At 42.1% G+C, this 14,144-nt stretch overlaps 1 protein-coding gene across 1 annotated transcript; it reads left to right on the top strand.

The window, feature by feature from the left end:
- Positions 1 to 1,094: 1,094 nt before the first annotated feature.
- Positions 1,095 to 3,191, top strand: LOC311491599 (uncharacterized protein; the record flags this gene model as incomplete). Its single annotated transcript, XM_084549571.1, has 5 exons — positions 1,095 to 1,170; positions 1,448 to 2,146; positions 2,274 to 2,402; positions 2,489 to 2,535; positions 2,649 to 3,191. The coding sequence occupies 5 exons, from the start codon at positions 1,095 to 1,097 to the stop codon at positions 2,772 to 2,774; spliced, it is 1,077 nt and encodes a 358-aa protein (XP_084405697.1). The 3' UTR covers positions 2,775 to 3,191.
- Positions 3,192 to 14,144: the final 10,953 nt, after the last annotated feature.

Genomic DNA, 14,144 nt, shown 5'->3' on the forward strand with positions numbered 1-14,144 from the left:
TGGTTCAGCAAAGGTCACTGGTTAGGAAAAGTTACATCTTAAAGCTGAGACACTTGGACTTAAAATCCCTTGAAACATAATAACCACATTAATGTTTTAGTTCATATCCATTCATTCATGTCCTGTGAAGAGTTGCTGTCCTGTCTATCCCAGCTATTGGGCGAGAGGCAGGGTACACCCTGGACAGGTGGCCAGTCTATCGCAGGGCTAACACAGAGAGACAGACAACCATAACCATTCACATTCACATGCACTCCTATGGCCAATTTAGAATCGCCAATTAACCCAACGAGTATGTCTTTGGATGGTGGGAGGAAGCCGGAGTACCTGGAGAGAACCCACGCAGACACAGGGAGAACATGCAAACTCCACACAGAAAGGCCCAGTTGTTCATATTACTTTACATAAAAATGAGAATTCAGATTTCTGTTAAACTTTTTGTTGGCGTTTTTTATCGCCCCATGTGCCCTACTGGCAGAAGCTAATGGCGAGCCAATCGCACAGTGTCATGTTAAATAGAGTATGGGCTTTAAGATGTTGTAAGAGGTCATCTTCCATTCTTACCTTCATTTTGAAGATTCAGCCTAAAAACAAAGATTTTTTTTAACTCTGTCACTGAGAGCTCAACATAATACCTAATGAATAATAAATGGAAATATTAGAGGGCAGTTACAAAGACAATTTGGCATGAAAACAGTAAAAGCACCGGCTATGGGACAGCTTTCATATGTAGCTTCCCATCAACGAGAAGTATTGGAAGACACCCGACCTAATTATTATCACTGTTTGTATTAGGGTTTATGCCTAAACCCATCCTAAGATAACCTAAGACAGGATCTAAATGACGTGACTTGAAATTTGCGTCTCCGTCACGCACTTTAACCTCGCTTATTCCACTCAACAGCTTAAATACATACGCCGCTGTGCAATCGTATGCAACTGACAGAATGACAAATTTGTACAGTGGGTGAAAAAAAAATCTCAACACATTGCATATTTTGAGGAGAAACAACTTCTGCACCTCCATTCAAAACTTTCCTTTCCATAGCATACATGTTGTTACACCTACGGTCCCTCCCTATTCAACAGCAACGATGCAACCAAAAGGATTCGACCCCAATTACACCTCCTGTCACCTGATCAGGGGGATCTTTTCGACAAGAACAAATCGTGAGTCTGACAAATCTAAGGCTGTGTGTGACTTAGCCAATCACGCGCAGCCTTCGCGTCCTATAAGAGTTCGTCCGTCAACACACAGGACACAGACTGCAGAGCTTCAGAGACGATGTCACTTTTCATCTTTCTTGCGCTTCTTCATAAAATCTGTGAGTATTTTCCTTTGCATTCTTTCCACTGCTTCTGCGTGCATGGATATCAATTTGAGTGAGAGTGCTGACATTTAAAAACTCTAACTGAAAAGAAAATGTGTGTGTGCGTTTCTCTGCAGGTCAGGTACTAGCTGTTCACAAGGACTCAGGTGTTATTCAGGACAGTGGGCTCAAGACAGCTAAGGTTGGGGAGACGGTGACTTTACGGTGCGCTTGTCAAGATGATGCCGTAACTTTCCTTTCATGGTACCAGCAAAGCCTGGATAGCAAACCTCGAATCATATCGACTCGGATGAGGCACAACACAGTAGCTGACATCTCCCCTGCGTACAAAGAAAGGTTTAATATTAATGCAACTGAGGATGGCACCAATAATCTCATCATCAAAGACCTTCATTTACTGGATTCAGCAACATACTATTGCGGGATTTTGGTATTCAATGCTATCGAATTTGGACAAGGAGTTTTCCTCCACGTTAAAGCGCCACGGCCCGACGTTCGAGCTGTTGTCAATCAGTCAGCACTGGAGCCACTTCGACTGGGAGACCCTGCTGATTTAAACTGTACAGTGCACGCGGAATCATGTGCAGGAGAGCTCAGCCTCTACTGGTTCAGACAAGGTGCGTCTCTGCCTGCAGTCGTGCTACCCAGCGGTGGACAGTGCACAAACCTCTCAGACGAAAACCCTTCCAGGAAATACTGCACTTTAAACCTGGCAATAAAATCTGTGGCCGCAACGGATGCCGGGATCTACTACTGTGCCCTGGCCTCTTGTGGGGAAATTGTTTTTGGAAGAGGAACGAAGTTAAAGATCGTAGGTGGGTGATAATGGCAGATGCTGATATTACCGTTGAGTCCAACCTGTGAAGCAGTCATTAAAATTGCGTTTTCAGTTAAAATGATTAATACAAATGTATAAAAGTGATATTTCCTCCTGCGTGTTAGGTCCTGAGAAAGCCCGGCCTCTATTGGTGTACTGCCTGAGTGTGGCATTGGCGGTTTCCATTATTGTGCTCCTTGTCCTGGCTTTCATCATGTTCAAGCTGAAAAAGAAGCTGAGCTCTGTCTGCGAAGGTGAGGTTTCCAGAATCAATATAAACACGCTTCGTTAAACTGACTGACTGACTGGCGTGCTCAATAAAACACTGCTCCATTTGCAGGAGGTGTTTCTCACCCGACGTCTGACTCCGCAGCGACAGATACTACGGTGAGTGAAAGTGCATACGTATAAAATACCTGCTATGATATGACTGTTTCCTCGTTTATGTTTTCATCTCTTCCTTTCAAATGATCTCTCCGTTTTTCATTTGTTATCATCAGAGGTCGGACAGAGACAGTCTCCATTACGCAGCTCTGAGCCTGAAGAAGAACAGCGGACGGCATCATCAAGAGGACAACACAGACAGTGTTTGTGTGTACTCCAGAATAAAAAGCGCAAAAGAGTGAGGGGCTGCGTTCCTGTCCAGCAACGATTCACATGATTCACGTACTTGTAAATGAAAGTGGCAATGTAAAATGCTAAATGACGCCGAAAGAAAATAAAAAAGATTTTTTCTGCATTTTATTTTTGTGTTTTTGTCGTTCACATGCGACGCACAAGGTCACAGCATCTCTGTGTATAAAGCGCCACGCTGGATACAGACACAGACCGAGAAGTCTCACGAAAACCCCCCCCTATGATCTATTAATACCTCCGCAAGCGCAGGTGGCACCTTTCAATCTATAGTCGCATCAGGCCGTTTACCTTTCACTCCTGTGGTGAAGGTGGTGTAAGCAACAGAGAATAAGTTTCCATTGGTGGAAACACAGGTCCTCGCAGAGCTTAAACACAGGAAGACTAGCCTGCAGCCTTCAGGCCACGTGGTCTTTCACCTACACAAGCCCACTTACGCACTGCTCTCTGTGCACACAATAATAATAAAAAAAAAAAAAAGTAACACAAGCAGACAGCGGACAGTGGAATTATGATAAAGATAGTGTTATTGTTTTACATACCTTTAGCTTCAGTGCCGTGGGGTTTTTCTCAACTCGCGACACGTTGCTTCTGCTCGAAGCTCTCATTTAAATACGCTTGATAAAACAGCTTAGTCAACAATAACTGTTAAACGGTTTCAGTTCCCTAATACAAATTCTCCCAAGCTTGATACAAAACCGTGCTTTTCAGGAAACCTTTCAGAAAGATTTTTTATTTTTATTTCTTTCTAGGTGAAAGGAAAATGACATGTAAAGTGAGTCCACATGACATTTTGGTGGTTGAAGATGTCGACCACGCATCAGAACACATCCACTGGTCTAGACAAAGACTAATTACGGTCGTTACCGGAATACATTACTGCTATAAGGGGGACAACATGACTGCCAAAAATATAGGACCGCCACAAAAATGAATAAACAAAAAGCACCAGAGTGAACCATGTTGAGCAGAAGTAATAATACTATCTTCAGTGTGATTTAAATATGCCTCAGTCTCTTCGTGTTTGCATAACCATACAGGCTGTCAGCATCAGGCACACATCAGCATGTTGTGTTATTTCATCCATAAGAGCACTAGAAGAAGGTCAGAGGTCAACGCTAAATGTTTTATTGTAACTGATGGATACAGACTTCAGAAAAACACATAATAAGGGTGTATTCCAAACAGTGTAGGGTGTAGTCAGTCTGACTTCCTTCCACCTCCTCCTGCTCCTCCTCACAACATGTTCCATACAAAGCTAGCTCTGTCCAGTGCGTCTCGCCTTCATAATTTAGTGCATTCAACAAAGGTAAAGTGTACACGGGCCCTTTATTTCTACATCAGATGATTGAGAAGCACCCTCATATTCACAGCAGCAAATTGCACAAACACACCTTGCAATAATTCGGATTTTGCACAGTTTGTTCTGTGTTCCATAGTAATGTAATTCTATGCATGCTCTGTTAAAAACCCTGTTTCCAGTTCTGCTCTCACATCTTTCCGTGCAAACCTTCTCATAGACCAAAATAAACACCATAGGGGGCACTGAACATGTGACCACTCAGTCGTTTCTGATTGGCCCATCGAGCCCAATCTGGTCTCTGAAAACTAGAGAACGCAAAGAGATTCTCTCAATTGACCACAGCAATTTCAGCATAATGACACCCCCAATGTTTGCTTTCTACGTGACATGCCTGCTTTTGGGGACAATCGGTAAGTTGGCCGTATCTTTCCTGGCTTTTGTGATGCATTTTGTGAGCTTCGATATGCTACCACTAGGGATATTGTGTTAACTGTGCATTTTCTTGTCTCAACTTCCTCCATAGCTCATTTGACAACTCAGCAATCGCCACCATCTTTAGATTTTCTGTCACTTAATGTTGGTCAAGACTTGACTTTGGAGTGTTTTTATGAAGACAATGTTGCAGTTATGTTATACTGGTATAAGCAAACTCTGGGACAGCAACCACAGTGGCTGTCGCAATTCTACAAGCACCAATCTAATGGCAGTTTCAATGATGAATTTAAGAACAATCCACGCTTCAAACTGGAAACTGGCAGTGGTAAAAATCATCTGAAGATCTCGAACGTGCAAACGTCAGACTCTGCTATTTACTACTGTATTAGTGCCTTTTCGTATTCGTATAAATTTTTGGAGGGCACTATGATAAACGTGAAGGGCTCGGGGTTCAACGTCCAAGCTTCAGTCCATCAGCAATCATCTGTCGAGCCAGGAGGGTCCGTGTCACTGAACTGTATAGTACACACTGAACTTGGGACCTGCGATGGAGAACACAGTGTTTACTGGTTCAAAGACTCTGAGGAATCTTTTCCAACGATGATTTACACCCATGGAGGGAGGAATGAACACTGCAATAAGAATCTCACCATGCAGTCCCACACCTGTAGATACAACTTGCCGATAAGGAGCTTGGATTATTCTCATGATGGGACCTACTACTGCGCTGTTGCCTTATGTGGACGCATACTGTTTGGAAATGGGACCAAGCTGGACTTTGAGGGTAAGTAAAATTCAAGCAAAGATGCATTTTTAAAATAGTGGTGGATCGCCTTGGACCAACCATCTGGCTCTCAGCAGATGAGGTGGGGTCTCGTCTCGTGCTGTATGTCTTGAGCGGAGCGTTGGCGTTCACCACGATCCTGCTGGTTTGCTTGGCTTACACGTTGTATGCAATGTGCAAGACAAAGAACTGCAAATGTACAGGTAGGATAAAGTCTTATTCTTTCAATTTCATAGTACGTACTCAACTTATGTGACATTGAAGGGCGCCAACAAACTAAATGAGCTACTGTCGACAGTCACCATAGTCTACTGTGGTGACTGGCAACTGGTTTCTTAGTAAAATCTGTGTGACCCAAGTGGTTTCCCTTTTGTTGTGAAAGGGCCTCCTTTAACCCTAACCATGACCTATGACGGAACATATCACCTACTGAATAATCCAAAAAGAGAATAATAAGTTAACTATTTCAAAAAGTTGTGGTCCAACACTGAGTCCTACAATTGACTCACACCACCATCTACACCCTCCCCCTGTGAAAGCAGACACGGTCGCTGTTCATACTACATCACCTGCCCTCAGATTTGTGAGCAGTCGCGTGTGTTGTTTTGGTATCATTTGGCAATTTGTCATTCATCTAAGTCGACGTGTTGTCTCTAGCCATGGTTCTGTGCCACTGAGTAATAGGTAACAAGTTCCTTACTTTTAGTCCAAATGATTCCACTAAGTTAAAATAATCATCCTTACATGTGACATGTGTCGCTCTTTCTTTCATGACCAACCTCAAGGGAGATCTTCAGCTGACTCGACTTCAAATGCCGTAAGTGTGATGTTACAGTGTTGCACATCGCAGAAGAGCAATGCCTACACAATATATGCATTCCACTCAAATGCAACTGAAGATCATAATGTCGTTGGCCCTTTTGCTGTACACTGTGTCACAGTAATTGTTGGGGTGTTGAGTGGGTATAATAGCTATGAGACCAAAGAGGTCAATAACTCTTCTATATTTCATAACCAGGGTCTCCAAGATGAAGATAGTCTCCATTACGCTGCTTTACGAGAGAACAGGGTCACCAGACCAAGAAGTCAGAGGGACAACACCATGACTGAATGTGTGTACTCTGGTGTACGGAAGTAGAGCTGGACTTGTTTCTATGTGAGCACACATTTGTCTGAGATTACTCCTCCGTATGCTGAACGCAACCAATTAAACACTCTCCTGTAGCTGCAGTCAGAACAGGCTCCTTTGATGTTGTCCGTGTTGTCTACTGTGAGGTGCTATTTTTCCACTCTTGCTGTACCCGTCATTTGCAATGCACGAACACACAACCACATATAACTGAACCTTGTGGTGCTTGTGGTAGTGAAAATACAGTCAGGACCCTCCTACCTACGTGTATCCGCCTTTCACTGCTGTGGCGCTAAAATCATCGACACCATTTTAACTAATCAGAAAAGAATCTTTACTGCTAAATGTCTGTGCACACATTGCCTTAAACAACCCCTGCAACAACACACATTATTTGGTTCCTGCGTGGTCACTAATTCAAAAGTTCTCTGGAACACTTGACAGAGGGGCACAAAAGACATGGTGTTGCAAACATGATGCATACAGAAACTACGCCTTCCGGATGTGCTCAGACAGAGGCAGCCATCTCACGACACGGTGACAACACATCCTGACAGCACTGATGTTTGTATAAAGTCCACATGTGGCACAAACAGATCCGTCAGGTCACGAGCACCTGCCCTCTTTGTACGTTGATAATGCTGTTGTTGTTTACTGGAAATATCTCAATTGCACGCCACAAGCCAAGAGATGTGCGATATACTCCTATCATGTTCCTCTCAGAGACCCTCTGTGCTCTTTGTGGTCTCAAACAGGAAGTCTCTGCAGTGTTTTTATGCACCGCAGCCACACAGTATAATGCCCAGAGCTCTAAAAGACTATATATTATATGGGCAACAGGTTATAGAAATATTTTTTTTTCTTACTGTCGATTTGTCCTGATCAAATAATAAGTAGTAACTCTATGACATTGTGAGGTTTTGTGTAATACAACTAAACATTACCAGAACCCCTAAAGAACAACACTGCTGGGGGAGCTTGAGTTTTCCATCCACAGAAGTCATGCCAGACAAACAATTGCGCAAACACACAAGTAAAATACCTACCCGTGTATTAACCAACGAGTATCTATGGTGTGTTTGTCTGTGGCATGGCAGGTGAAGCAATAAACATCCCTGTTTGCGGCGCTCCACTTTTCTGATGTTACTTCACAGCAACACGTCAACATCAGTGTCCTTGCGCTTACTCTGGACACAGTCTCACAGTACAGAATAACAGCAACTGGGTATTGTGGAGGTGCTGATTCCACTGCTAACACATGCAAGTTTGAAAAGTAACCAAAATGACTACTTTAATGGCTAAATCGGATTCCTCACAAAACATCTCTTAAGATTAGAGACACCATTAAGGGGAAAACTATAAATAATAGATGGATAATCTGAAAATACTTGACGTGTCATTCAGTGAAATGGAATATAACATTGTCGTTCATACCACGTGAACAACAAAGGGAGGATACTGTAAGTTATCCATCCCAGTACATGTTAAATGGAACATCAGCTCACCCTTAATGCTCTCAGGCGTTACCTCTCGTCAGCCAATCAAAAAAGAGTCATCTCTCTGATGAGTAGAGAACGCACTGAGATTCAGTTCATTCAGCGATTGGGACACGATGACCCCTCTCACACTTGCTCTGTGTCTCCTTTGGCTGAACTTGGGGAGTTCAGGTAAGTTGTCTACAACAAATATCTTTTTTTTTGCGATGTCTGCACATTTTTATGATGACATGCTCTCATTTTTCAAGTAAATCTGATTTCTTTTCAGCTCAGAGAACTGATCAAAAACCACACAGGTATGTGCGTCAAGAGGGTGGTTTTCATTCAGCTGATGTTGGCGGCACCGTGACTTTGCAATGTTTCTTCGAAGGTGATGCAGTGATGTTTTACTGGTATAAACAAACTCTGGGACAGAAACCGAGGATAATCTCCACCTTCTATAAACACGAACAAAAGGGCAAATTTCGTAATGAATTCAAGGACACTTCACGTTTGGCACTAGATCCAGGAAAGGGCAAAAATCACCTAATAATCTCTGACTTACGTCCTTCAGACTCGGCTACTTACTACTGCATCGGCGTCTTTTTGAACGATTTTGAATTTGGAGAGGGCGCTACAGTCAGTGTAAAGGGTTCAGGTTTGAACCTCCAAGCTTTAGTCCATCATTCAGCCCCTGAGACCGTCCAGCCAGGAGGCTCCGAGACTCTGACCTGTACAGTCCACACCAGGAGCTGTTATGAAGAGCACAGTGTTTACTGGTTCAAAAAAGAAAACGAACCTCATCCAGGAATCATCTACACCAGTGGAGGTGGGAATGATCAGTGTGAGAGAACAACCAACACGCAAACACACAGCTGTATCTACAACATGGCAATGAATCAATCTCAGCCCGAGACCCACTCTTGTGCCGTTGCCTCATGCGGACACATACTATTCGGAAACAAGGAAAAGCACAATGAACAGCGTAAGTAAGAACATAGCAAATGATTCATATGTTCTCCAGTTGTGATTTTGACCTACTCCATTCTGTCTGCTGGTGTCTGGATTTGCAGAAAAGGCTGATCCTCTTACCTTGGTGTATTTCTTGAGTGGGGGTTTGGCATTTAACATCATCCTGATAGTCTTGCTGGCATGTGCAGCATATAAAACCAGAAAAAGCTGCCAATGTGAAGGTAGGCTGCACTTTCATTGTTTCGTTTGATAGGCTGTGTTGGCGTAGTTAATGTTGGAGTTGAATTGGCTTAGACTCTATATGAGCAATGAAGTCAAAGAAAGTCTGAAAACGACATATTTCACAATTACTTCTGTTGTACAACTCATCAACAGTGGAAGCTGAGGAGTCACAGATTGTTCTGGTATCAGTTTAAGGAAAACCAAGGCTGTCAGCACCAATATAAACCAAAAAGGCGTAATATTTACACTGTTAAATAGTGATAGCCTTACAGTAAGAAGTGGTTTTAGTCTTCGTCTGCAGTGATTTAGTCATTCTGATAAGCTACATTGTACTGTGTTTTTTTTTTTTCTATCACTCCAAAAATCAAGATAAGTTAAAAAAAATAAATAAATCTGTCTCTCTGACCTTAATTCACACAACAGGCTCCAAAGCCACATCAACAGCTGTCGGGACTCCAAATGCAGAAGTGAGTACTACTATACAATCACACAGAAAACACTTTGGGTGGCAATCACAAAATCCCCTGTTTAAATGTGTTTGCATTTCACAACCTCTGGAATACATTTTGCAACTAGTAGTGGTTGGACTTTACTGGCTTTGTCTGGCCATGTCTTTATCATCGTCAGCATATCCAATCGTATTTGTGCACATACTTATATATGGTGCACTTATGACATGGTTTAATACAGAAAATGGCCAAATGCAATCCTTTGGTTGCCTAACCCCAAACCAAAAGACAGCTCTACGCTTTAGATACTCAGCATCCACCCCCACTACCTGCTGCATAAACATCGCAGTTGCAGTCATATAGGACACTAATGTTAGAGTCAGGCTTGTTTTCACTGAGTGTGTGCATCAGACAAGTGGTAAATGCTAAAATGATCTGTTATTACCAGGGTTACCAAGATTCAGACAACCTCCATTATGCTGCTTTGAGCGAACACAGGGTCAAGAGACCTGCAAGACAAAGAGACAACACCGTAAGCGAATGCATCTACTCCGGCGTGAAGCAGTAAAGCGGGACTTTTCATTTTTACTATGTTTTTGTGTAATAAACGTATCCACTGTAGATCAATACACTTCTTCTGAAGCAAAGCTGTCATATTTCACTTAATAAAAATGTTATTTCAGCCATATGGGTCGTCTTGAGATGTTGCATTGATCCATATATTTGTACTCTAGTTTAAATCATCGACTTACATCCACACAGAATTCATAATCAGTGTGTGGCGTCAAATACCACTTCCTGCACCATTATATCTGACATTAAAAAGTGAGAATATGAAAATCAAGCTTCTAGTGAGCACATGATATAAACTCTGAAGTGTAAAATGATCATAATCAAGCCCATGCAAACACCAAGCATGGCTTATAGAGATGTGACGGCTTCCGGACACAACTACGTTCTCAGAAACAGAGGGGGACGGCCTCCTCATAGCAGGCAGCAAGGCCGAGCAACACATCAGTTATGTTGAACATGGCGGGAAGCAACCTGTGTCTGTGTTCGCCTTAAGTGCGCTGACAAATCTCTCTTCAGAATGCTTTTGCAAGTTGTTTATTGCTACACTGGGCTGATTCTATGTGTCAAACCAGATACTTGAGAATCTTTTTTTAGCCTGCATGTGGTTGACAGTATAAAGCTTTCACAATACTTTGGTAGTGTCTTTCTCAGCGACCCTTTGTTCTCTTTGTGGTTTCAAACAGGATGTCTCTGCAGTGTTTTCATGCACTGCCGCCCCACAGTAATGGCGATGCCTTGGCTGATTATATCAATAAATCAGGATTATAATACTAAAACAGGGTGTGAAGAAATGATCTATACGTAACAACTCTGCAACATTACGTATATGCAGTCAATCATTGCGTTGTTTTGGACTAAATTGTTTCGAGTTAGCCGTTTAGCTCAAAACCCAGCATCTTCTAAGCGTCTTGTTATGTACACCTGCAAAGCACAGAATGGCAACATCAAGTAGTCTGAAAGTCCTCTACTTTCAGTTAGACTCAGATATCTAAACAGTTACTGGACCTTCAGCTCCCATGAGACATTTCTGCTTGAGTGTTGCATAACATGAAATTTTGTGCAGACATGCATGGTCCCTAGATGATGGGTGGTAACCAAACACTTTCTCCCCTCTAAGTGTGAGATTTCTACAACTTTGCCAATGCCTAGAAAAGTCAGCTTTACTTGTGCTATGTCGTCGCATGGTAATGCAGGAAGCAGAGGGTGGAGCTAGCAGAGGAAACACTAATGAGCATGTGCTCTGGGCCACACAAAATGAAAAACAAAACACCAAAGCTGGAAAATCACTGGACCATGTGCCAGTGAAGCAGCTGTGTTGCTAAGAGCCTTATGATTGAAATACTTACATACATACACAGTCACTCTGAATTGTAAAACCTTTGAAGAGCCCCTGGTCTTTTGCACCATCATCAAGTAGAATTGCTTATTTGTTCAATACTTTTATGACCAAAAGACATCTATAGGCTGTAAAACTAATGGCCATGGCTGCAGAGTTGCAGGCTGTTTTCCAAATGGTTTACTAGTATCATACTGATTCTGACAAAAAACTGGGATGTGGTAAATAATGACAAACTTGAACACTTCCGGTATGGCAAAGACACCTGGTTGACATGCTACATTGGCCAAGACTTGGTAAGAACACTATTCAGTTTCAATTTAGGTAAACCCTGCCAACAGGCAAATGTTGATCTATCTAAAAATAGTATACTGTTGCCATTGGAAACATTCAGATAAGTTAGCTAGGTGGTAACCAACACCGCAACCAACTACAAAACGATTTTACACCTTACGTAAAACATAACATTCATGAACATTGTTGTCAGCTGTCAGGTAAGTGCTCCCATGGTGGTCTTAACATACTGTATTTATGCTTTCCCAGCGAAGAAAGCAACAGGCTATAAGTCAATCATGTCATTGATATGAATCAACAAACTGACGTTTGCCACTTCAGTGATGAATCAAAGCTGAGCTACCTCTCACAACAACATCTTTCACAACAAATATGAAGGTGAGATTTATCTATAATATGGACACGTCACACCTATGACTGGCATGTGGAAGGTTAAGAACATGTTCCTTTGATACCACTTTAAAGTGAATCACCTCAACAAAACCACAACTGATTCTGTCAAACAACCAGAAAGACACCAACAGGTATGTCGCATACTGAATCTTTACAGAGGTCTGGTCTTGTTTCAGTCTCGCTAACTTTCAGATCTCATCTTTTTCCACTCCTGTAGCAAAGGTGATAATACTGCTAACTGGTTTTCCATCGGTGGAAACTTCATAGTTGAACATGAACACAGGAAGACTGACCTCTGGCCTGAAATGTGTGATATACTTGACATGAAAGAAATGTTTTTCTTCATAGCATAGGTAGTCTGTTGGGGGCAGGTCAAGGAGCAGAATGTACCACCTCCTGGTTCAGCTATACTGAATATACAGTATTCAGTGGAGCTGAACTTTTTCTCAGATAACCCTGAACAGAAACCTCGGCCAACATTACTTGATTCAAGTAAAGTTTCACTTAACTAAAGTTTCTCATTTTAGGCAAATAATGAGCATGTTACAGTACATAATCAAAAAAACAATTGGGACATCTTCACACACGATAAAGAGTTCCCAGTCAGCGTTCGTGCCAAGCTGAGGGGTTTCCTTTCTCTTTTCTTCTTTTCATTTTAATCCAAAACTTTCCAATTTTTATAGTCATATTACAGGAAATGTAATAAGCACAAAAATCTAGTTGAGCGTCACTATTCTCATATTACCAAGGCTAATCTTATGGACTTTAAAAATTGGTAGTATTACAGCTCTGGCATGTCAGTCCACAAGCCCTCTTCTCTTGAGAACCAAAGCTGGTAATGGAGGGGGTACTGAACATGTGTTCACTGTTTCCAAAATAGGACATTCAGTGTCACTCCTTGTTAGCCAATCAAATGCCGTCCTCTCTGTAAAAGCAGTCAACGTACAGTGGTCCTCTACATTCATCGAGGCATGTTGATCACAATGACATCTCTGAATTTTGCTTTTTTTTTGACTGGTCTGTTCGTGTTGAGATTAGGTAAGTGGTGGAGATTTTTTTTTACGGCAAGGATTGCTTATTAGAGTTATGTAATGGTATTACCTGCAATTTTTCCTTTTTTTCCTTCAGCTTTGACCAGTAACCCAAAGGACCATGTACATCTGAATCAAGAAGGTGGTCTTATATCCGCTAATGAGGGTGAAAACGTGACTTTGCGATGCTTCTATAAAAGTGATATTGCAGCTATGTTTTACTGGTATAAGCAAAGCGTTGGACAGAAACCCAAGCTCGTCTCTGCCTTCTATAAACATGATACACAGGGCACTTTTGATGGTGAATTCAAAAACAATCCAAGATTCTCGTTGGAAATTCAAAAGGGTAATAACCACTTGACAATACAAAACTTACAAATTTCAGATTCAGCTACTTATTACTGCGTAAGCTGCTATGCATACAAGTTTGAATTTGGCAAGGGCGCTACAGTCAGTGTAAAGGGTTCAGGTTTGAACCTTAACGCTTCGGTTCATCAGTCTTCATCTGAGATCGTCCAGCCAGGAGACTCTGTGACTCTGAACTGTACAGTACTCACTAGGAGCTGTGATGAACAACACAGAGTTTACTGGTTCAAAGACTCTGAAGACTCTTATCCAGGACTCATTTACACTCATGGAGACAGGAACAATCAGTGTGAGAGGAATCCTGACACTCAAACAAAAACTTGTGTCTACAACTTGGCAATAAAGAGCCCGGACCGTTCTCACAATGGAATCTACTACTGCGCTGTTGCCTCTTGTGGATATGTACTATTTGGAAATGGGACCCAATTGGATTTAGCAGGTAAATATGGTCAAATTATAGCAATGAAATGATCACAACTATCGGAATTTACGTAAAAACACAAAGATAGCGGCTCAAATGTCTATAGTGTCTTCTAACATTCGGCTCTCTGCAGATGAGGTGACCTCCCCTGACTTTCTTGTGCATTTCTTAAGTGGAGTT

Source organism: Chelon labrosus, assembly GCF_963514085.1.
Source record: "Chelon labrosus genome assembly, chromosome: 1".
Classification (NCBI taxonomy): domain Eukaryota; kingdom Metazoa; phylum Chordata; class Actinopteri; order Mugiliformes; family Mugilidae; genus Chelon; species Chelon labrosus.